The sequence below is a fragment of the Schistocerca piceifrons genome, chromosome 6, assembly GCF_021461385.2.
Source record: "Schistocerca piceifrons isolate TAMUIC-IGC-003096 chromosome 6, iqSchPice1.1, whole genome shotgun sequence".
NCBI lineage: Eukaryota > Metazoa > Arthropoda > Insecta > Orthoptera > Acrididae > Schistocerca > Schistocerca piceifrons.
The window spans coordinates 472,582,893-472,608,845 of NC_060143.1; the positions used below are offsets into that span (position 1 = coordinate 472,582,893).

General features: G+C 39.1%; 1 protein-coding gene across 2 annotated transcripts in view; it reads left to right on the top strand.

The window, feature by feature from the left end:
• LOC124803036 (little elongation complex subunit 2-like) overlaps positions 1 to 25,953 on the top strand; it is a 243,312-nt gene that overhangs the window by 194,037 nt on the left and 23,322 nt on the right. For both annotated transcript variants that reach the window (XM_047264150.1, XM_047264151.1), the window contains one exon: positions 7,136 to 7,895. In XM_047264150.1, coding sequence (XP_047120106.1) covers positions 7,136 to 7,895 — 760 coding nt within the window. The remainder of the gene's footprint in view (positions 1 to 7,135; positions 7,896 to 25,953) is intronic.

Below are 25,953 nucleotides of genomic sequence, written 5' to 3' on the forward strand. Positions count from 1 at the left end.
TGAAGACATACATTACCCTTGAATGTGTGTGTAAAAAAAAAAAAAAAAAAAAAAAAAAAACCTGTCCAACGTAAAAGTGGTAAAAGTGAAAGCTCTCCTTTAGAGAATATAGTAGTACATGGGACTTTCTGTCAACAGAAAAAAAATCTAACGTTTATGGATTGGCATTTTTGAAAAAAAATAAATAAATAAATAAACAAATAACATCAAAAGGCAACAGTAAAATAGCTTTGAAAGATATGTCCAAAAGGAGGATATCATTGTAATCATAGAGCAGTTATCTTTCAAATAAAAAAAAAACTCGTAACAAAATATTTAGAACTGTTACAGAGATACAGAATTTTAAATTTTTTTCCAAAATTCACACCTTCAAAATGGTGTTCGCAGTGTCATCTTTGGAGGCCTGTATCTTGGGGCAGGAAATTTTTAGAGAAAACAAAAAAAAGATACATGTTTCTTACTTACTCCTGAATTTTAACATATGTTAAATTCAATAACATCGAAGACTATGAAGGTAACCCCCCCGGCCTGAAGTGATACAGATCATGCTCAATACAATACACAGGACTTTTAAAGGCAAAGATACTAATAACATGCGTAAACAGAAGCAGTACTGAAGAGACGATCAGAGATATAAGTTCTCCAATTGTACAAAATATTGAGGAGCTGGTCAAAGATCTTTACAAAGAATTTTCATCATATGGTACAATAATATCTCGATGATAAGTTTCTTGCGGAATGCAGGGTACTGGACAGTGGTATAATTTCACATGCAAACAGAAAAACAAAGTTGTTATCCCCAAACACAAATAACATCGATCTTACAGTATAAGGTAGAAATCGTTATAAAACTCTAACGTTAAACAGTAGCATAATCATTGTGTATGCTCTATGAGATGTATATAAAGAAACGTTAATTACATCATAAACATAATAGAAGTAGTATCTGTAACATAAAAACGAGTTAAAATGTAGTGTTCAGTAGTAGGTTGAAATGTCACCCTGCGTTCATATGAACCTAAGTTACAATAATGAATCAGTATTGTAAAATATGGACTACATTTAGAGAGAAACATCATATGTAAATAAAGTTTATTTAAAGTGCTTAAATAAAAGCCTAGTATATCAGTAATAATAATACCATAAAAGAGGAGGGGGAGGGGTTAATAACCACAGCATAACTAACCATGTGCCCAGATTTGGCTTTAAAGAATGTTGGTAACACAGGTATATAATAGTGATAATGATGAATAACTTTCTTTGTCAAACTTTAGGTAAAAGACATTAGGTGCTTAGTCACTAAGAATATATTTTCGAGAGGCAAGTAGATTTTTTTTTCTGGGGTGGGGGTGGGGTGGGGGGCTAATCCAGGCAAGTGATTGCTAAACAAAATATGTACTTGTGTATGTAAAGATTAAAAGACTTTAAATTGAATGTAGACTGTAGGCTACAGATGATTTATCTAACACAAGGGCGAAATGTAGACCTTAGGCTAACAGATGACAAATCTAACATATATTACATAATGTCCGTATCAAGGATTTGTTATGAAATGACAAACACTTTAATGAAGAATATGTAATTGCCAAATTTACATATTGTCTACAGTGAACGTGTATTCACATGATGTCATGTGTATACGCAACTGGAGTCAATATGTGAAGATTATGCACGTAACAGCACTTGACAATAACACTTTTATTTGAAAAAGAAACCTATGACTCATTGAACATTACAATGAGAACTACATCATGAGAGTAAGAACATACTTCATACAAAAGGCAGCTTATTGACCAGAAGTTCATGTCAAATATAATAAAGTTAAAAATAGTATTGCTGAGTGTTTTAACATACTATATGTAAAATAACAGGAAAGAAGTTACATACATTTCGCATAATATGATCTACGAGGGTGGTTTGAAAAGTTCTTGGAACGGAGTAGGAAAAAAGTACTTACATCACAGAAACTTTTTTTTTTATTTTTCAATGTAGTCTCCTTGTTGATTAATGCCCTTGGTCCAACGATGTTCCGGTGCCTTGATCCCATTTCCAAAATGAGTTTCCTCCAGGCACTTAAAATAGTTGTCAACTCCGGCTATCAATTCTTCGCTTGATGTGAATCTTCATGCACCAAAATAATTTTCAGTTTTGGGAAGAGAGGCAAGTTTGACGGAGGCATACCAGGTGAATAAGGCGGGTCTGGCAACAATTCATACCCTAGTTCATGTAATTTTGCCACAGTGACGGCATGTGTGCGGGTGCGCATCAAGAGTTGCGGCACCCATCTTGGAGATAATTTTTTCATTTCTAATTCTTCAGTTAAAATGTGATATACCCTTTAGGACAACATCTGGCAAGCGTGAGCAATTTTACGCACTTTCAATCGTCGTACCTCCGTGATCATTTTGCGCACTTTTGGAGTGATGTCTGGAGTAATGACACATCTTGGCCGACCACTGCACGGGTCATCACCTAAGCTCTCCCATCCATATTTAAATTAATTTGTCCATTTGGCAGCAGTTGAATATGAAGGAGCAGAGTCCCCAGTGTATTCTGGAAATCGGCATGAATGTCCTTTTTCATAGCTTTCTTTACAAAGTACTTAATCACTGCTTGAATCTTGATTTTTTTCCTAACTTCACAAATTACTACGCGGGAACAACAGAACCACATCACCACCACAGCTCTCTTCCAAGAGCACTGACGTGGCCCGTGCTTACAGGAAACAGTCCAATGAATATCACACAAACAATTCGGTGGGCTAGTTCTGACCTCTTGTGATGATTCCGAGAACTTTTCAAACCACCCTCATAATTAAGTGGAAGCTGCTGTAATTTTTCCCTGTAATAAAACATTGACTCACAAGACCATGAGTTAAAAATAACTCTTGAAACTGCTGAGTGCTGTACAACAGATTCACAATGAAAGCTAACTTCTTAAATACATTACAGTGAAAGCAAGAAATTAATACTATGCTACTTTTTAACACTTGAGACCTATATAATAATATTAATAGCGTACACATATACATACCTGTGTAATAAACTGAAGGGGGGAAGATCATTAAAAGAACAATGAAGGAGTAGGTAGGGTACATTAATAGTGAGCTTGATAGTAAAAAATTTATGTGATGTAACATTGTATTATTTGGAGATATGACAACCCCCTCACCCTAATACGTACATACATATCCATGACTAGTAAATCATTTGGATATTAAGTATCATTTTATGGTGAACAGCAGTAATTACTTAGGATGTGAATAACAAACCATAATACAATCCATGTTTAGTGCAGTTGCATATTGAAGAAACATAACAGGGAGTATAGGAAAATCATGTATAATAAAAGTGTCATTAACATCACGTGTTGCCATTGAAACATTAGATAAAACTTGTCACCTGTATGTAAGGCAATCTCTCTATATTATAAAACAACTAAGCCATAAGCTTTATCATGAAGACAAGCCTATTGGAATTTGGGGGGGGGGGGGGGGGGGAGTAGTGATAGAATTCGAGAACATGAGTAATGAAATAAAACCAGGAGCGAAAGACATCAGAAAAATACTGTAAGGGGGCTTTATTTTTCAAATCTTTTTGTTCATTGAGAACATCATTAGGATGTTTTTTTAAAGTTACAAAAGATTTCTATTTCCTCCAGAAGGTTCATACTAAATCTGTTTTTTGCTTGCTGCAGTATTTTCATATTTAATCAGTGGTGCATATTGTATGGTTACAAGCTTTAAGATGGAAGCCTAGAGCTGAAGTGTGTGATTGTTGTGTGTGTTTCTGAAACATTGACTTCAGTTTCCTCCCAGTTTGACCTATGTAAAACTTTTCACATTGTTGACAGTTAATTCTGCAGACACCTGGTTGGTCATATATTGACTTTTTTACACCTAAGTCCTTTGTAGTATTATTGCAGTTTTTCAGTTTGAAAAGCTAACATCACATTACTTTTCTTAAATACATTGTTTATTTTGTCTGAGATACTACATATGTATCGAAAACTTATGTATCTGGTTTTTTAATACTTTTGTCTTTTGATTCACCCTATATGCTTTACCTTTTTTCTTTTTCTGTAAGATATTGTCAACTAGCATACAATCTTTATTTTGTCTGAGATACTACATACGTATCGAAAACTTATGTATCTGGTTTTTTAATACTTTTGTCTTTTGATTCACCCTATATGCTTTAGCTTTTTTCTATTTCTGTAAGATATTGTCAACTAGGTGTTCTTAATATCCAACAATGGAAAATCCCAGATGGAATGCAACAATATTATGAAAACAAAAGGCATTACTCACCATATAGCGAAGATGCTGAGTCACAGTTGGGCTGTCACAAATAAAGCTTTCGGCCATTAAGACCTTCGTCAACAATAGACAACACACACACACACACACAGCTTTCGGCCATTAAGGCCTTCATCAACAATAGACAGCACACGCACACACACACACACACACACACACACACACACACACACACACACACACACACACACACTCATATGTGAGTTGCTTTGTGTGTGTGTGTGTGTGTGTGTGTGTGTGCGTCTCGTCTATTCTTGACGAAGGCCTTAATGGCCGAAAGCTTTATTAGTGATAGTCTTTTTGTTGTGCCCATCTGCACTCATCATCTCCGCTACATGGTAAGTAGCATCTTTCCTTTTCATAATATTGTTCTTAGCATCCATTACTTAGAGCTACCGATTTCAATGTATTTACTTCATTGTTAAAGTTACCAGCAGAAATGGGTGTTCTTAGCACCCTGTCATGCTATGGAAGTATGCATGCTTATATCTTACGAGGTGGCAGAATGTTTCATGAATGGGGAGCTTGCTTTCTGTTTATGTTAAAGACTAGTTTGTTACCTGCTTTAGAAGTTAGTTTTACTATTGTTTTCTCTTTCTGTGGTGAATTTTATATTTGGATGATCATTATTAAACAGATTGTAGATCTCATTGACTACTTCATCACTACCATTGACTACTATAATGGTGTTTATAGGAACTACTCATTTCCTAAACCTCACCAGTCCTTTTCCTTCACCTCTTTTCCTACCCCTGTAGCCCTTCTGCCAGGAGGAGGAGTCACTGGCTCCAAAAGCATGCAATGTGTGTTCTCCTGCCACTGCATCGTGAGTAGAATTTTTTAACTATCCAGTTGCATTATATTTTCAAAAATTGATTATTTTCATTGATATATTTTTACAATTTCTTTCATATGTCTCCTATCACTGACTGCATCTTTTATCACTTGGTGCTTTTGTGTGTGGTTCTTGGAAGTTTTGACTTTGGCACATCAAATGTAACTTTTTCTAACAATGTTCACTTTTTGACACTCGATTTCAACTTTTGTTCTGAGCCAGTCACTGGAATATTGTTACTGTAAGAAATGACAATAAATTTGGTCATATTCACAAACCTTGTTTATTTTAGGTGACATTTTTGCGCTTTTTTCCATTTTGATGATTTTTAGCTTTGTCTTCTGGCAGTTCATGCATGGTTTGCTTCAACCTTAGAAACACTTTTGTGTGCTGTAGGCAGTTATTTTCTCTCCTTAGAACCATTGACTACACACTAATTTTCACTAATTAATTTTTGCAATTTTGACATCAACCTATTTGACTGCATCACTGTAATTCAATTTTTCATTAAAATCACATACATCTATACTCCTATCATTAAATTTATTGTAAAACACATTCGAAGGTGTGAACTGTTGAAGTTCCATTGGAGAGATAGGAACTGACTTCTACTCAGAGTGACATTCAATATAGCAGTGCAAGTGATGACTGAGGCAGGATTAGGAGTGGCAAGGAAGACATATGAAGAGGGTTGAGAACATATAAAGGAGCATGGAACACAACAAAAAACATGAAAGAATGTAAGAGAGATGAGCCTCAAGCAATGATAGGAAACAATAATATGAGCATTGATATGGATGAATTTATATTCAAAAAGAGCCGTCTCATGAATGCTTGTATTTGGAGGAACCAAACAATGGAAAGTCTGAGGTGGAATAATGGTATGAAATGGGATGGATTACTGCCCATCATACAGAGAGGAGGCATTGAGAAGCAGACAGGGACATTACACTTTTAAATATGTCTGTCTGCTGCTCAGCTGTTGAGTAACAATCTATCCTAATTCGCATTGTATTAAGAGGAACCACCGGATACCCAGTGAGGAGCCTGCAGGGAGGATCGCTTCATTATAGATACATGTGATGTGAGTGACTGAAACACAATGATACTCTTTGTTCACACAATAAATATGAGGTGGCTCATCATATTAGTGCACAGTTGGCTTTTGACATTGAAGTTGTGTCTTTATCCGTTGACAAGTTATCTGGGTGGCCAGATGGAGATTACAAGTACTGTCCTGTGAGTCTGCTGTCTCAACGTTGTTCTGTGCCGTGCAGTCTATTTCACGAGAGAGGAAGGCCCAGGCTTTTGACATTTCTATTTCATCTTTTTCTCCTTCTCCCATTCCCCCTCCTTTTTCATCTCCCCCCTCCTTTTCCATCTCCACACTTTCCCCACTCACCCAACTCCTACCGAGCGAGGTGGCGCAGTGGTTAGACACTGGACTCGCATTCGGGAGGACGACGGTTCAACCCCGCGTCCGGCCATCCTGATTTAGGTTTTCCGTGATTTCCCTAATTCATTCCAGGCAAATGCCGGGATGGCTCCTCTGAAAGGGCACGGCCGACTTCCTTCCCCATCCTTCCCTAAATCCGATGAGACCAATGACCACGCTGTCTGGTCTCCTTCCCCAAAACAACCAACCAACCAACCCAACTCCTCCTCAAACTCCCCCACCCTCTCATCCTGTTCCCTGTACTTCAACTCCTCTCACCCTCTCCCCCAGAGGTGCTTTAGCAAAATCTTTAAATATAATGCATTATTATCCGTTTACCAAGATATTTTTAGTTATATTTTGTCATTGATTGTATGTAATAAAAGCTATGAAGCTTACTGGCACACAATTTTAATCTGCCAGGAAGTTTCACACCAGTGTACACTCCACTGTAGAGTGAAAATTTCATTCTAAAACCTGCTGTTTTTAGCATCATTTTGATTGACATGTTTTGAGGAAATCATGATTTGTGATTATTAATTTCCAGGCCCACAGTTACTGCATCTGTAGGCAGTAAAAGTGCATCACCAACAAAATCTGCACAAAATACATCAGCAGAGAAAGCTGAAAATGAGTTGCAAAGCAAAAGTCCTGAACTCATATGTAAAAAGGATGGCGCAGAAAGTGAAAATGAAAATGACGAAAAACTTTTGGAGTCATCAGAGGAAGATGATCAGTGTCCTTCAGATTCATCAACTGAAAGACTCTTCATTGCTTGTAGTGATGATGACAGCACCAGAGAACATCACACACAGAAGAAAAAGAAGGTGACACGTCAGTCAGTTCCAAAACTAAATCGAACTAGGAATCCAGAAGAAAGAAGAAAATCACAGTGTTCTGATAGAAGTGAAATTGAGTCATGTGATAACAAGACATGTGATAATAAGAACGCAAGTGCAAGTGTTAATAAGAATGCAAGTGCAAGTGTTCAAAAACAAATAAAAACCTATGGAAAACAGTCAAAGCATAATATGTTGAATGTTTCTGCTACTGCAAGCAGTGCAGCACATGAACTAGAGAAATCGAGTCCCAGTACCAATGGAAACATATCCGAAGAAGAAAAACACACGTCAGAAGACCATAGTAAGAGAACTAATTTGATGTTAAACTTCAGTGTATCTTACAGACTGTGGAAGTTGATGCTTGAGAAAGACAGCCAAGAGGAAACAAGAGCCAATTTTCTGAAAAGTGAAAGCGGCTACAGGCCCATAGTGATGCTTGTGCGAAGCAAGCAAGATTCTGTGAGGGTTTGTAGAACATCATTTTTATAACTTTTTCTTTATAAATCTTTTCCCTAGAAAATTGTTGGTGAGAGTATGCTATGTCAGGCAACTGAGAAACCAAGGAAAAGTAGAACTGGAAAACAAGAAACATTATTGATTAAATTTTTGTTGAATATATGTTCCTGTCCTGTAGTATTTTCAGTCTTGTTTATTTCCTGTCTACCATCTTATCCCTCAACTATATGGCAAGAGTGCTTACCATTACTCCTTGCATTATTTACAGTGTGTGGCATTAAATGCATTCATACACTCCTGGAAATTGAAATAAGAACACCGTGAATTCATTGTCCCAGGAAAGGGAAACTTTATTGACACATTCCTGGGGTCAGATACATCACATGATCACACTGACAGAACCACAGGCACATAGACACAGGCAACAGAGCATGCACAATGTCGGCACTAGTACAGTGTATATCCACCTTTCGCAGCAATGCAGGCTGCTATTCTCCCATGGAGACGATCGTAGAGATGCTGGATGTAGTCCTGTGGAACGGCTTGCCATGCCATTTCCACCTGGCGCCTCAGTTGGACCAGCGTTCGTGCTGGACGTGCAGACCACGTGAGACGACGCTTCATCCAGTCCCAAACATGCCCAATGGGGGACAGATCCGGAGATCTTGCTGGCCAGGGTAGTTGACTTACACCTTCTAGAGCACGTTGGGTGGCACGGGATACATGCGGACGTGCATTGTCCTGTTGGAACAGCAAGTTCCCTTGCCGGTCTAGGAATGGTAGAACGATGGGTTCGATGACGGTTTGGATTCAGTGTCCCCTCGACGATCACCAGTGGTGTACGGCCAGTGTAGGAGATCGCTCCCCACACCATGTTGCCGGGTGTTGGCCCTGTGTGCCTCGGTCGTATGCAGTCCTGATTGTGGCACTCACCTGCACGGCGCCAAACACGCATACGACCATCATTGGCACCAAGGCAGAAGCGACTCTCATCGCTGAAGACGACACGTCTCCATTCGTCCCTCCATTCACGCCTGTCGCGACACCACTGGAGGCGGGCTGCACGATGTTGGGGCGTGAGCGGAAGACGGCCTAACGGTGTGCGGGACCGTAGCCCAGCTTCATGGAGACGGTTGTGAATGGTCCTCGCCGATACCCCAGGAGCAACAGTGTCCCTAATTTGCTGGGAAGTGGCGGTGCGGTCCCCTACGGCACTGCGTAGGATCCTACGGTCTTGGCGTGCATCCGTGCGTCGCTGTGGTCCGGTCCCAGGTCGACGGGCAAGTGCACCTTCCGCCGACCACTGGCGGCAACATCGATGTACTGTGGAGACCTCACGCCCCACGTGTTGAGCAAGTCGGCGGTACGTCCACCCGGCCTCCCGCATGCCCACTATACGCCCTCGTTCAAAGTCCGTCAACTGCACATATGGTTCACGTCCACGCTGTCGCGGCATGCTACCAGTGTTAAAGACTGCGATGGAGCTCCGTATGCCACGGCAAACTGGCTGACACTGACGGCGGCGGTGCACAAATGCTGCGCAGCTAGCGCCATTCGACGCCCAACACCGCGGTTCCTGGTGTGTCCGCTGTGCCGTGCGTGTGATCATTGCTTGTACAGCCCTCTCACAGTGTCCGGAGCAAGTATGGTGGGTCTGACACACCGGTGTCAATGTGTTCTTTTTTCCATTTCCAGGAGTGTATTTTGCCACAAGATTATGGTAATCATAAATAACCACTGCAGTATCTTTTTAATTCGATTATATGACTGTTCTAAATTATGTCTTCTTAATAATGCAGGAAAAAGGTAAATTGGACCTATTTGCATAATTATCATTCAGATTAGATCTGGTACAAATTTAGGTATGCTTCTTTGTGGACATTTTGAGGCTGCAACCTTTTTCTATTATTCTTGCTACCAACCCTTTGGTATAGTTCTGTGCTGATCATCTGACTGCTTGACAGTATACTGTTGTGTTTCATGCTGTTTATGAATATCACAGCATGCATTCAAGACATAGAAATGACAGTGTTAACAATAAGTAACAAAATGTAATTTATTTTGAAGCTTCTCCCACTCAATTGCTGTATTTATCACAGTCATTGCTTTCAAATAATTAATATTATGTTGAGAATCAGTGGGTCTCTATTAGGAGGATATTTAATTCAGAGCGGCACTCTTATCATGACTATACGCTAATATCAGGACCTAGTAATTAGATGATGGTCACCATATTGAGAACATTGAATTTTAAAAAGTAAAAATCTAAATCAATACTTCAATTAGACTTCTAATAATCCTATATGTTTTGATTCAATCACTAAGAATTAGGAGCAACTGCAGGAGATGCTTAATGTTTTTTAGTCAGAGACTTGAGATAGACCACCCAAAAATGATTCCGTTAGCACAGTACAGCTTTTTTACTGGAAGTATCCATATCCCTTTGTTACTTTACAGTTGAATAGTTTCAGCATGATGTTAGGTAGAACTCCGCTCACAGCTGGTAAAGTAGTTGTTTATTAAAACACTACCGGCTTCATGGCTTTAAGCCGCATCATCAGGTGAACAATGTAAGAACTCCACTCACAGCTGGTAAAATTGTTTTAATAAAAACATGACTAGTTTTGTGGCTTTAAGCTGCATCATCCGGTGAACAGTGTAAAAAGATCATAGGCATATCCATCGCTCCTAGTCAAAATTTACTATTCAGAGAATATTATCAATACTGTGGCGAGTGGAAGGTAAAGAGGTAGTGCCCCATTCTTTAAAATTTGCTTGCGTTAGTATGACAGCAGGGCTGCCCAGTGCAGGACAAGGCAAAAGCAGCCTGCAAGAACGATAAAGAAACACTCTCTCTCGTTTGTGCAGGCCACTTTTGCCGTGCCCTGCACTGATCTGCTAGTGCTGTCATAGTGATCAGGCAAATTTTTTAAGAATATGGCACTTCTTTACCCTTCGCTCGCCATAGTATTGATGATATTCTCTGAATAGTAAATTTTGACTAGGAAGCAATGGGTATCCTATGATCTTTTAACATTGTTCACCTGATGATGTGGCTTTAAGCCATGAAACTATTTGTGTTTTAATAAACAACAGTTTTACCAGCTGTGAACAGAATTCTTCCTAACATCATGCCTTTCAACAGCTGCGGTTGCCCGGAATATAAAATAATATGTGGATAGTTTAAGCATTCCTGACCCAAGCTTTCTGTGCTACAATGCCCTCTTCTGCCAAAGTAAATAGATCAAGTGTCGTCGTCGTCATCCCCCCCCCCCCCCCACACACACACACACATACACACACACTCTACAAATACTGCAGATAGACATAATTTAAAAACATAAAAAAAATCTATTGTTGCTCTTGAGCCTCTTAATTGGGGAAAATAGAAGTACAGGTTGGGGATGGGTAGGAAGAATGACAGGGTATTCAGACCCCCACTTGGAAAGGAAACAAACATGAAAGGGAAGGTGTCAAGAAGTGTAAGAGATCAAGGGTACTACAGTGGTAACCATTTTGTCAACTTCAGCATAGATATTATTACTGATTCATGGGTAAAGATGAAATAAAGAAGAAGGAAATGAGAAGTGTATTGAGTAGTAGGTTTAAGAATTAGAAGGAAAGCACAGAGATGTGCAAGTCCCAGCAATACATCTCAGTCCTTCCTGAAGTATATCACCAAAACCCCAAACATTATTCAAGCCAATCCTCAGCTACCCTTTACCTGAAGGCAGACCACTCACTGCCATCCTCCTTGCATACTGAGGCACCACTGTTGTGGTGCTTGTCTGTGGGAAGTGTGTGTCAGAGGGGCTGTGTCAGCTCTCACACGCATGAACATACAAAATTGCTACTGATGACCCCCATTCCTTCCTCCCAATTGAAATGTATAAATCGTAAAAACCCGAGACCACTCACAAAAACTCGCTAGAGCCTCCATAGGATCCTTGCCCCTCATGAGCTGTGTACTTCTATCTTCTCCCTACTTTCAGAAATTGCTAAAATAACCACCCCGACTGTCTCGTTGCAGGAGGCTTCAAAGCTTCTATGAAATGCATCTGAACACTGTAAGACTAGCACCTCCAACCCATCATGCAGAGCCTTCCATTGTACATAAAAGACACCAGCCACATCGTGGAATTCTCAGATTCTTTCTCATGCATCTATCTTCTGTCTATCAGCCGGAATACTCCTTGTAATTATCAATTTGACTTCACCTATGCAGACATCCAACATAAGTATGGTATCTCAGCCCTAGAATGTTGCTTCTCCCTATACTCACCTCAAAGTCCAAAACCAAAGAATGGAAATTCCAGGCAGAAATATCAACAATGTAGGAAAAGATACTACAGCTTACTGTAAAGATAACAATCTAAGTTGCAGATAGGCACAGTTAAAAGATACTTACACATAAGCTTTCATCCTCAGCCTTCGTCGGAAAAAGAGAAACATACACCATTCATTCACACATGTAAGCATACCTCATGCACACAACCCCAACAGCTCAGGCCAGAATACGCAGGCTTTCCTCACCCTCAACTATCTCTTGCATCATGTCCACAAACAAATCTACTGTGCAGCCCCCTCCTGTCACCCTCCAGCAAATACAGATTCCACTTCTTCTTCTTCTTTCAAAGAGTACCTGGAAGCATCTCCCTTGTTACCCAATACCAACCACACCTCAGTCACCATCAAGCAAGGCTGCAACTTCCTGAAGTTAAGCCCTGAAACAATTTCCTCTCTCCCTGATATCCTTCCCACACCACTCTCTTGTCACCTTCCATTTCTCTCCTAATCTTTGTAACGTCCATGTTAAATTATATGACATTCCTGGACCATCATTCTTAAGCCAAGTTTCCTTGTCCAACAATACTTCCTTCTGTAAAACCTGACAAGTATGGGTTTTCATATTGGAGTGGCCACCAGTAGACTGGTTGAGTGCTTGAATGGACTCAGAACTGTGTGCCTGTGGTCACCCAGTACCTATTTTCTGGACCTGTTTTACAGCATGGCTCATGGGACTTTAGTAACTGCTATATGACACAGAACATTTGGATTCTCCCACTGTGTATTAGTTTTTCTGAACTCAGGACATAAGAACTTCCTCCTTTTGTGACCCTCTGGATGTACCCTCCTTTAATGTACTCCCTCCACCTTCAATTTATTTTTTAATTATAAATTCTTCCCAGTTCTCTTTTCCTCTCATTTCAGCTTTACCTTACATCTCTCATATCATCTCTGGTCTGAAGCTGGCACACTACTTACCAATGTACTATCTTTGACATCGTGTACCCTCTTTCATATCCCTTTTCATCTTTATCTCCAGTCATCCTCACAACAAGTGACCTGCCTCTTTATTTCATACCACCCCAACATACTGTTTTCTCTCTGAGGAAGGGACTAACAGTTTCAAAGAGTAAGATCATTTGCCTTGCTTTTTTGTGTGTGTATCTGTTGGCAGTATGTAGAATTTCACCTCCTTGAGGTATGTAATGGCTGGGCATTCTGTTTTCACACATTTTTTTACTTCTCTCAAGTGAATTTTCCTTTTAAGTCATGCAGAAGCATGAAGATCAGTATGTGTGCTGCATTCTGATGCAGGCAATCATGCATCAAAATTAAGACAGCAAAACCTCATATCAAAAAAAAAAAAAAAAATTATGTTAAAAACCACCTTTCAAATACACACAGTTTATACAAGTCATACCACTGTAAAGAGATTATGAGACATAAACTAAAGTAACAGTATCTGCTTCATATATCATTCGGCAGTTTTATGATGTTTATGACCTTATTTAACAAGATAAAAGGTTTTACAACAAAGCAAAGCAAATGATCTTACCTTTTGGAACTCTTAAATGCCTTCCTCAGAGATAAAAGGCTAGGTTGGGGAAGATACAAAATGAGGGGCAGGTTACCTGTTGTAAGGATGATAGCAAATAGAGATGAAAGGGGAGGTGTAAGAAGGAAAAGGAGATTAAAGGTAACACAGTTGTAAGTACTGTGCCTGCTTTCAATCTGAAATGGTAGGAGGACAGTATATGAGTTGAAGCTAGAGTAACAAACAGAAGATAGGAGTTCTGCATTAAAATATTTTTTAATGTTTGTAAGAGAACTGAGCATGCAGCACATAAAACAAATTTAATTTGAATTTAAAGTCTTTTCACACAACTAATGGACAAGGAAAAGTCCTTCATGTTTTTCCCACAGTTCACATCATCCTATTTTTTTAAGAGGACCTTCATAAAAAGGACAATAATCTCTTGGAATGACTGATTTTTGAGATGTTGAATTATGATACTTTTTTGTGAAAATTGCAAGCGGTCAAGTGTACAGATTTTTTTATATTCTTGGTGACTGTATTGGGACATCTGGGAAGTAATTTCCAGTCCTCTTCCTAATCCAGTTTTTAGTGAACACCCACAGGTGGATTATACTTCAGAGCCAATAACATCCGTCACACACCAGTCTCGTAGTTTATTCCTATTCCTGTGTTCAATTATGAAATTTACCCTATCACATTCTATTTGGGCATGTCCTTCAAGTAAATATTTCTGAATGTCTTGCCACTTGCTGTGCTCCAATGTTGTAAAATATTGGAGGGAAGAACATTTTGGTTCTGTGCATAATACCCAGCATTATAAAATGTCTTGGTTATTCTTTTACAAATTATTTAGGAATAAAGGGCGTGACTCGCTGAAAGGCAAAAGCGCTGTGTCATCTATAGGTGCACAGGCAAAAGGTACAGACTTAGGTAGCGTTCGGAATGAAATTTCTTTTTCACACTTGTAGGAGAGACTTGCACACAAACACACACATGCACATGCCTGTGTGTGTTTGAGTGCACGTCTCTCCTACAAGCATTAAAGGAATTACATTCTGAAAGCTAGCTAAGTTTGTACCTTTTGTTTGTTCACCTGTCAGTGAGCCAGCACTTCTGCTTTTCAGTGGGTCTTCTCCTTTATTCCTAAATAATTCGGAGTTCTTAACCAGAACTTTCCGTACATTATTAGTTTTTCTTTTATCGCAGTCTTTTATCTTTGTGCCTAAAAAATCTGTAATGAAAGTTACAAATACGGTAACCCTAGCCAATGCAAATTATAACTCACCACTGGAAGTTCTGCTAAATTATTAACTATGAAATATTGACATTCCAGCTTCTGTTTAAAATGAAGCTAACTGGTCTGGGTTGCATGCGCTAACTGCCCTACCTTTACATCCTTAGTAAATACACAATATGTTGCAGCTTCAGGTGCCTTTTTATCACCTGATTTCTTCTATATTGCCCTCTTTCTACTTCTGGTAAGGATTTTACTGACACTTGTAAATATTATGTAACTCGTAAGAGAAACAGAGATCCAGTTATCTTTCTTTGGCCCTCAGGGGCTCAGCATTAATTTTCTGGGTATGGGCTTGGTGACCCCAGTGTTCCTGAGCTGGAGACTGGTAGTGCCACCAGTTCTCTGTCATCGTAAGCTCTGGGCATGCTTTAGTGACCACTTTATGACCCAGCAGTGGAACATTATGTGGCAGACGGAACGGGGAACTAGGCTGGACTGCCCACATTGCAAAGCTGGTAAAATCCTTTATATAGAAAAACCTCAATCTGAAAGTATGCTGCCTGACAATGGGATATGTGACAGTTGAGGCAGAACAGTCATTAGCAGGCAACCTCTGAGGAAAATGCTACACCTCTGTTGTATAAGGCAGGCGATGCTCTGTCTGCATCAATCCAAATTTCCCTAGCTGCTTATGGGGCTGAGATTAACCCCTCAAAATTTTCTTCTCCTGCCAGTGGAACGCACACTCAGCTGGGAAAGTGTGGGGACTGTGGCAGTGGTGGAGGGTTGCCCAGAGCGCTGTAGGGGAAATTCTGTTCTAAACTGAAGCCTGCACTCGCATTTTTGGTAAATATTAAGCAGGGCCCCCATGCCCACCCTTGCATGGTGACCATTCAAAATTATCTGTCACCTATTCTATGGTTGGCAACTAAAAAGATTTCCATGAAAAATGCAGTAATTTATTTTCACCTGGTTTGTCAGCCATTTGTAACTTTAAGAGAAGAGTCATGAATGGGGAATTTTGAGTAAAACCTACACATTTCCCTTGCTACCATGTTAAAATGTGCTTCTTTTGCCAAAACTCAACGGAATTTACACAATCTCACCTCACTAACATGTTGTGCAGACACAATTATGAGAGAATTATGTAACAGTGGTTTATTAAGTGAGGAAATGAGGAAAAGTAAGGTCAGTATCTTATGAAAAAGCACATCCTCAGTACAAAATAAACGTGTAATGATTTCACTCATGTTGTCCCAAAAACCACAGCGTTTCTCGTTTCACCAGCTATCAACAGCCTTTAAAAATGACATTCTTTCATAGGAAAAGTCTGTAGTTGGTGGAATAACATGGTAGATAATGAAGTTTTTTTGTGTGCCACCATTTGCCAAAACCTCATTTCAGTATCACAAGAACTGTTTATGAAATATGAGGAATGTTGTGGATATTTCACTCTGGCTTTATTGCAGGCGCTGTGCAATCACAAATGATTGCACTATATCAGATCAATTTTTTCAAGGTTGGTGAAAGGTAGAGACCACCAACCAAGTCTGAAGAAAAATTCAGTATGTTAGCTACATTTCATACGCAGCAACACGTTATGTAATATATACCAGATGCAAAATCAAAGCGACCCCTGTTTTTCATTGCAAACTTTTTTGAATTTTGCATAGTATCTTACTTCCATGTAAATATCACAATAAGTATGACCATTAACAAAATGATGGGCACATCATAATTAACCTGACATATAAAGCTTCAAGTAAAGGGAAAATGAAATTTTATTACTGAATAAATAGTTCCTGTAAAATCGTTTGAGAAAGATAGTGGGGTGTATGCGTTGATTCTGTCATTGCTGATCAGCCAAATGGTGGAAAATGCTTGTTGGCATCGCCTTCTGAACAAACAAATGAACTCGCCCAGCTCTTTGTATGAAATCTGGTCACTGCACATTGGCCACCATATCCTGCGTGACCTATAATTCAGTAATTTGAAGCAGACTGCTTGCTGCAGATCAGAATGAATTTTTGATAGTCAAAAGTAGATATGAAATATTTGAGAAAGGCTCCCCATTTTACATTCAAAAGGGTGTAGAGGGAATTACATGTACATTAAAATAGGTTAAGCAGTTGCTCATTGGAGCACTGTTCGTCAAAACTTGTAGTTCCCAACAGGCAATGAACCAGCTAAAAATGAAAAGCCTTGGGTAATATGCCATTGGAAATGAGCCCACACCAAGTTGAATTACAGCAAAGGTGTTGTGAGATGCGGGGATCTGGTGGACATTCTCAAAGAATAACTGAATTTTGAGCAGGTCCAAGAGAGAATTGTTGACGTGCAGAATATCATGAAAAGGGTGAATGGCGATATGATCAAATCAGACTCCATTACATTGACTTTCAACAGCCTGAAACTTCCAGAGCATGTCAACGCAGGTTTCCCCTGCTTCAGCGTGCAGCCATGTGTCACTAACCAAGTGTGCCGTTTTAAACACCAGCACTTTTTGCACATTACTCTTGGTTGTAAAGGAGAAAGAAGCCACTTGGAGCAAATGTGGTAAGGCTGCCCAGGAAGATCTCGGTTGTTCATCTCCTCTGAAGAGTGTATTGCTCTGGGGATCACCGTATCTGGATAGGGACTGCACTGTCTTTCTTGAAGGAATGAAGATACAGGAGATTAAAATAGCTTAGGTGAGGCGAAGATGATTTGTAAGAGTGTGCAGGCCCTAATCCCCTCCCCCCTTCGTCCACATTTGCCACCTCCTTTGCTTCTGTCTTTTAAACAGTCAGTTCAGAATACCGCGATGCTGCTACACAAATGGATGTTGTTAGTGTCAGCACTGGTACCTGCTTTACCAAGTGAGGTAGCGCATTGTTTAGCACACTGGATTCACATTCAGGAGGACGATGGTTCAAACCCTTGTCCGGCCATCCTGGTTTAGGTTTTCTGTGATTCCCTGAATCACTTCAGGCAAATGCTGGGGTGGTTCCTTTGAAAGGGCACAGCCGACTTCCTTCCCCATCCCTCCCTAATCCGATGTGACCGAAGACCATGCTATCTGGTTCCCTCCTCCATATCAGTCAACAAGTACCTGCTTTTGTCAATGCACGTGGGGTACTGCAGTTACTTTGAAGCCCATACCTCCTCCCAGAATGTCAGAAAAAGCTGATGTTGTGGAGATTCCTGCTCCTCCAAAGGTTCAGTCTGGTCCACCATCTAGTGCTGACATACCACCCCTGTAATTATAGCTCCAAAGCCTCCCCTGTCAAAAAATTCAGTCATATTTCCCCAGAGGTATGAAATATTTTACTACATTTCTCCTCAGATGTTGAAGAATGAATTCTCTTGTTCCTTGATTTGCAACAGAATTTCAGTGGGCGTCATGGCCCTATTTTCCGAGGTTCTCTTGTTAGTTCTATTTATTCTCCTTTTTTATTATCCACAGTACACTTAGATTCTTTGCCTTTCATTCTAGAAATTTTAGCTGCATTCCTTTTCCATTCAGAAGGATCTGCTTTGCCTTTTGTAGCACACTTCATTGTTATTTCATTTTCCTTCATCCAATGGATCTGGCTCCACATTATTCAGGATGTTTACATGTACAAGATAGCTTTTCCCTTGATTCTTATTATCTAATACACTTTGTTTTCAGCAGCTGCAACTGATTGTAAATTGCCATATTATTATTATTATTATTATTATTATTATTAGTATTATTACTATTTGGATCATCTAATTCTGGGCATTCAGTTACCTCTGATGCTGTAGATTCACACTTCTTACGTTATTAGACACCGAAGGTTTGTGTACTGATGAGAATGATGCTTGCTGTACACTTGCAACTTCTGAGGAGGAACTGTCAGATAATTGTAGGGCTATCTTCGGTCTCAAGTTCCCCTTGATTCATAATTATGTATCTGCATTTGAGTTTTCTGCAGTATCAAAAGAAAGCATCAGAAAATTTGCTGATTGACTGTAAAATTAATATACTACCCACTTCAGGACCATTACGTATAATTATTATAGACCTGTAGCATGATATTACTATTTACATACACAGAGAAGTATCTGCAAAATGAAAGTTAAGCTTTCATGAAGTAACATTATTTCTGTTGGAGAATTTGCTTTCTTACAGAAAATAAAATACTTCATTGTTTGTGTACTTACTGTTTTTGGATAGTCTGTTTAATTTTCTACACACATAACAATAATTAATTGTGTATTAATCACTGTGCTATAACACTGTTTAAGTTCCACAAAGAATGTTATACATATATTGCCAACAAACTCAATGTAAGTATTGCATTGGCAAAACAATGAAGAAAGTGCTGTAAATTTCCAAACACAAATATTCTTCTGATGTGTGAGGTTTCATACCTTATGATTTGGATGTTACAAGATACAAGTTTTTTATACTCTGCTAAAGAAGAGCTAAGCATGCTTGTATTGAGGTACAGGGTTTTTATCTTATGTGGGACACAGTTCTTAACATGTACAAATATGTAACTCAAAATTAACAATTTTTGAGTACCAGACGGTAACAAAGTTGTGCTATCTTAATGGCAATATGCTTGTTTCTGTACATCAAGTGACCACATCTCTCATGCTGCTACAAGCAATTACCAATGCTTTTTACACTAGAAGCTTTTACGTAAGGGGTATCTCCCACCAGGTGATGAGGGTTTGGATGTGAAAAAGCACAGCAAATCAGTTAAAGCCCACATGACTGACAGAAAGTTATATTTTATTATTAGTTGAAGCTGTCGCAACACAGCCAATAGTGGATAAGCAGGTGACTGACAAGTGCATAAAACGTAAGTCAGTGCGTGCATTTGCCCCTCCCCCCCCCCCCCCCCCCCACACACAGAGAGAGAGAGAGAGAGAGAGAGAGAGAGAGAGAGAGAGAGAGAGAGATTGGGGGGGGGGGGGCAGTCAGATGGTGAAATGATCTGCTTTTTATCAAAAATCTTAAACAATAGGACATTTGTGTCCTCAGTTATGTATCCATTATTTAGATTTTCCCTTTCTTTTCTCCAACGTCTTATGAACTCGCATTTCTTGAATAGTCAGTTAGCCAGGCATGTTCATTTTCATCCTGCTGACACTGGCTGTTCTATTATTCAGCTGTTTAAAAAGTTCACAACAGCCATTTCCATGCTCATGTGTGGTGATTTATTCAGGATCTTTCACATTTAGGCAGCAGTTTTGTCCACTACTTAAACAGATGCTCCCAATGAGTCTTACGTAACTAGTTAGTTTTACCATTATTTACCCTGCAGGATTCTCTTATGGTTGGTGTTTCGAGAAAGCAATGTATTTCATGTTTTCACTTGCCAAGAACTTGTTAAAAAAAGTCGTTTTACATGCAAGACCATTGACTGACAAAAATATTTGGGATTTTTTTTTTTAAATTGAAAAAAAGAAAAAATGCGAAACTCTCAAACACCTGATGATAGTATGCACCATGGTTAATTTGGTTTTTATAATCAAAGATGTTTTGACCAATATTCAATAACTGTTGGAATGCATTCTTCCCCACCTTCTAATGTTGGATAGTGGACCATAGAAATCGGAGACCATTGAGCCACACAGGGCTCTTGCCGCTACTCTATATAATTAATATGTAAGTGTTTTATTGTCCATGTTCACTTTTTAATGTGTCACAAGTCTTAAACACAGTTTTAACCTGCACACGCCTATTTTTAAAGCAATTAAATTTTATTGTGGCGCATTGCTTATGTTATTGGTATACATTCCAAACCAGTCTTTCCCTTTCCCTAATAGGGTCTACATATCCTCTAGTTCATATACACCTCAATCAAAATAACAAGATTATTAACAGTCGAGCAAGGGAGGTAGACCACGCTATTGTTTATTTTTGTCTGCATACACAAAATGGCTGCTGCAGCAACAGCTGTCCATTTCTTTTCTGGGTATACTCGTGTGTGTTCCCGGCTATTGTCAAGTATCGAGTTCCGTTAGCAGGATGACAACACCCTTATCACTATACTCACAACTCGTTTAGGTTATTCTGTTATATAGAATAATCATAGCACAAAGTGGAACAAGCAAAGAGTGGGAACAAACCAAAATTATTATATTACCTGCCACAAGCATTGTTTGCAGCTGACTAAGGCAACTGGCACCTGATGTGGTAGAGCAGTGGTAGTCAACTTGGTCTCACATGTTAGTGGGTGCTCCAACTTGCACAGTGGGTGTTAGGCAGTAAGGATTTCAAGAACATCTTCGTTGGGTTTTCATAAAATTTTGATAAAAGTATTTGATAAGTAATTATTATTTTAAGCTTTAGCTTGCTCTAACTCTCCTTTATATATTTTATAAAGTAGAGTTCTTCCCGACTTTATGAATCATGATTACTATAGAATTGGTATGTGCTTAGAAAATTTTCCTGCTAACCAAGATACCAAAGTGTGTGGTAGGTAGAAATGTTGACTGTCCCAGTGGCAGAGGAATATGACAACTGAGAACAAAACAGAAGGCACGACCAAGATTAATCTCCGATTGGTTGTTGCTGTGTGAGCTGTCTTGTAAACAACTAGCTGTCATTCACTTGGTTGTTCTGACCCAGGTATAGTTGCCTTTATGATTTAGTCTTCCAATACAAAACTCCATCATGCTGTAACTGGCTGTCCATTCTAGCTGTTGATGCTAGTAATTTGGCAGCATCACAGTTTTCGTTTTATTGTGAGATGCACTAAATCCTGCACACCACAATTGTGAACCTTTTACTTTAGAAACTTACCTTGAAACTAACTTTCTTGACCATATTTGCTTATTCCTTCATCTTCTGCTCGAAACAAGATAATGGATATGGCACTTGACTTTCCATTCCTTTCATATAATGAATTTCAAATTTGGAAATATAATCCATCTTAAAAAGTAAGTGTCGGTAGTGAAAGTTGTTGTTTTTTTGTCCCATTAGCAGATATGAAAACTTTTGTTTACCTGCACTATACTTTATGCATCAGTTTGTTAAACTCGTGCACGTCCCTTAGCATAGTTCTCCATGTACATATAAAATAATAAACCTTTACCATGTTTGTGCTGTCCTATGCAACATTTTGTTTTATAGTTTTTGGTTCATGAGTGTTATTCACTGATGAGAACATGCTTAGCACGGTGCCTGTTGGGAATAGCAAGAGGTGTGTCATGCCCCTGCATTAGGATTTCTGTGGCGGGAGGGAAAGTGAGAGGAAGGCAGCACCAACTCCTTCCTGCAGTGCTGGCACCATTATTCGTATTTTTTTCTTACATTAAAGCAGAAGTGACACATGTGGAAATATTGGCAATGGTTGGATAGAAATGAATAGCTTCATATTAGTGCTGATTTTCTCTGTTACTGGAAGCACAGAAGAAAGGGCCAACGTATCGCAGCCAAACTGTAGTTCATCTTGATTCACAGTTGATTAGCTGATGAGTTAATTTTCTGACGCTTGGTCTTTCCATTGGTTTAGATTAACTACCATTTCTTTACAGAACAGCTATTAACCATAATTGAGCTCCATTTGCAGTTGATTATTTGAAGTTTTTGACATGAAAAATCTAGACAAATAACACATAAATGATAGTTGAGCCCACAACAATGTGATAGTTGCGGGCAGTATTTGTATTGCCTGTGATGTCACCCTATCATTGTAGGCTCATGTGCATGGTTGTTATGAATTAGCTTTGTGTAAAGTTATAAGTTAGTATAATGTGGGAATGCATTTGGCAAGGACATTGATTTGGGTGTCACTGTGAAGAGCACATGGAGAATTACGAGGATCCAGAGTGATACAATATAAATATTCGCTACGATGTAAGTGAGAATCGATATTAAAATTACAAAATAATGAAAGATGTCATCTCAAATGACTTGTAAACATGCGTAAAAATATATAAAATGTAAGCCAGAGGAAAACTTTTGTTGAAAGCAATCCAAAAACCCTAAAAAGTCAATAGCCAAGTAAATATGAAAACTATGAAAGTGAAAAAGGAAATGAAAAAATAACATAAAGCCACTCACACATACAGTCCCCAGCAACAGTCAAAACATCTGCAGTCTTGTTGGAACATAATACAGAAAACATTGATAATATACACTGAGATGGCAGCGTCACAGCACAACACAAGTATGTATCGCATCTACCAAGTAGTTTCATGTTATCAGCCAATGCTACATGTGATATTTTATTCCAATGTTTTCATGAAAAATTCGCAACGCAGGTACCAACTGTGTGCACAGGAATTTTTATTTTGCCTTTAAAATATGTGGATTTTTGGTTAATTTTGTTCAGAGACAGATGAAAGGACATTTTCATTTCAAGATTCCTTAATGTCTTTTGTTATTTGAACCGCTCATCCTAGTAGCTTGTGAATATGTTTTTTTTTTTTTTTTTTTTTTTTCAAATCTTAGTATTTTCAGTTATCAGGTGAGTATGACAATTCAAATTTGATATTAAATTACTGTGGACAGAACCACATTGCAGTAATTACACAAATTACCTCATTGCAGTAATTACACAAATTATCTTGAGGGAGCAGGGAAAGCACCTAAGACGGGGATCACCCAAGACATTCCTACTAGTAGGGGACTGACAAGGGTCCGTCATATATGGTTGTAGCAGTGAGAGTGTGTCTGTGAGACAGCTTTGCCATAATGCATTGAAAAATGTGTGAATTTGCTGCAGTCAAAAGTACATGCAGTTTGTTTTATGGAAAGAACTAACTGCTCTTTTTGCTCAATTAAATTCATGGCATCTCTTCATCAATCTGTAAACACCAGGGACTATGGAGTCAGGGTAAGATGAAATGTATGCTGTTATCAAACAATGCATGATGTAAAGGTGATACGTCATTCATTTGTAACTAAAAGTTAGGTTTTTATGAATCCAGCAGCCAATAAAAGTGGTAGTGTATAATATTCATTTTCCAGAATAAAATCTGAATTTTTTTGAGTTAAAAAAATTCTGGTTATTGAAAGTCTCATGGCAGAGGGCAGTTGGATGTTGTGCCAATATCTCTTCTTGGTAGTTGTATGACAATATATGTGTTTCTATAATACAGAGTCTGCCAGAAAAAGTATACACTCTTTGTCAGGCTCTATCAAGATGTCAATATTGTCGTTCGATCTGAGTTATGAGTGTGTTGTAGTGTTGTCTTTGGTTCAACAGATGTTAGTACTTCCATCTCGGTATCCAGAAAAGAAGGCTGGAGCATGCTTAACATTCCAGCAATGAAAATGTATTGTGAAGTGGTTTTTCAAGTTTGATAATACTGTTGAAGTGCAACATCAGTGGAGGCGGGAATTTGAAACAGAACTGCCAACCCACCTAACAATTATCATTGACAAGTTTGAATTGCATGGAACAATTTGTGGTAGTCACATAGGAAGATCAGGAAGACAACGTACAACTACAAGTCCTGCTTCATCGGCTCTCGTGTTGGAAAAGTTTGTTAATCCTCCACAGAAGTCTGCTACGCAATGTGCACATTAAGTGGAGTTTCACAGCACAAGTGTATGAAGAATTCTGAAAGTTGTGAAGTGGAAAGTTTACATTCCACGATTACTGCACATGATTAATGATGATGATCCTGATTGCCAAATGAAATTTTTCGAATGGTGTCGGCAAATGGTAACATAAGACGAACTATTTGTGATTAAGGTAGTGCGGAGTGACGAGACACAATTTAAAATTAATGGAACCATGAATTGGTATAACACTGTGTGCTGGGCCCTGGATAATCTGCATGTTTATGTGGATAATGTTGTCAAAATAGCTGGGTTCATGTGTGGTGTGGACGATCATCTAGGAGATTAGGAGGACCTTTTTTCTTTTATGCTATTGTCACTGGAGAATTGTACCTGTAAATGTCATGCATATTACCTGGAAATGTCATGCATATCAATTTTGCCAGGTATATGCATGCTTTCTGGTGGTCTTTTACCGACAGGACTGGGGGCCACCACACTACCACCTAGCCATACGAGCTTTCCTGAATGACAACCTTCTGGGGCACTGGATTGGACGAAGAGGGCCCATTGAGTTCCCTCTACGGTCGCAAGTTCTAACACTTATGGACTTTTACTTGCGGGGAACTGTGAAAGATAATGTCTATCGACATAAGCCACGCATGCTGGAGGAACGTCACCAGGAGATTGCAGCGGCATGTGCAGCAATCTCCACTGTAACATTGACTGACATAGTTTCGGTGACGGTTCATCGTTCTGTTATGTGTATACCTACCAATGGTGAACATCTTGAACATTTAAAGTAACCATGTGCTAAACTGAAGGTTGTACAAGATGTATGCTCAATAATGAAATGTAAAATAAACACATAAGTAATACTTTTCATTCCTTAAAATAGGAATACATTTTTCTGGCAGACTCTGTTTAATTGGGCAGATTTAAAAAATCTGTGCACCAAGCGATGCCAGGAGGAATCACACATCAACGTTCCAGAAATGTGCAAGCTTTTGGAGCCAGTTGCTGCTCTTTCTAGCAGAAGAGTTGAAAGGGAAGGGAGAGGGATGAAGGAAAAGGGCTCGTGAGGTTTAAGAAATGGGCGGAGTTTGGAAAAGATGCCTATAACCCTGGGTCAGGGAAGACATAGTACATAGGATGAAATGAAAAGACTGATTGTTGGGAACTGCACCAGATGAGATTTTGAAACCTGAAACCTTAAAGGTGAAAGATAGATAAATAAGCAAGACAGAGATTACTGAAAAACACCGTGCAAGAGTTAATAAGAGCTGAAAGCTAAGTGTGGTATATGTGGTAGAAGTGGGAGGGGGGGGGGGGGCACTGAAGAAAGGAACAGCTAGTGAGAGTAAATGATGAGACAAGAAAATTAAAGAAAATGATTCACTTAAATTAAGGCCAGGTGGGTGACAAGAACCAGAGAGATGTTGTAATTCCAGATTCTACCTGCGGAGTTCTGAGAAACTGGTGTCTGTGGAATAATCCATATGGCAGTTGTGGTGAAACAGCCACCAAGGTAACG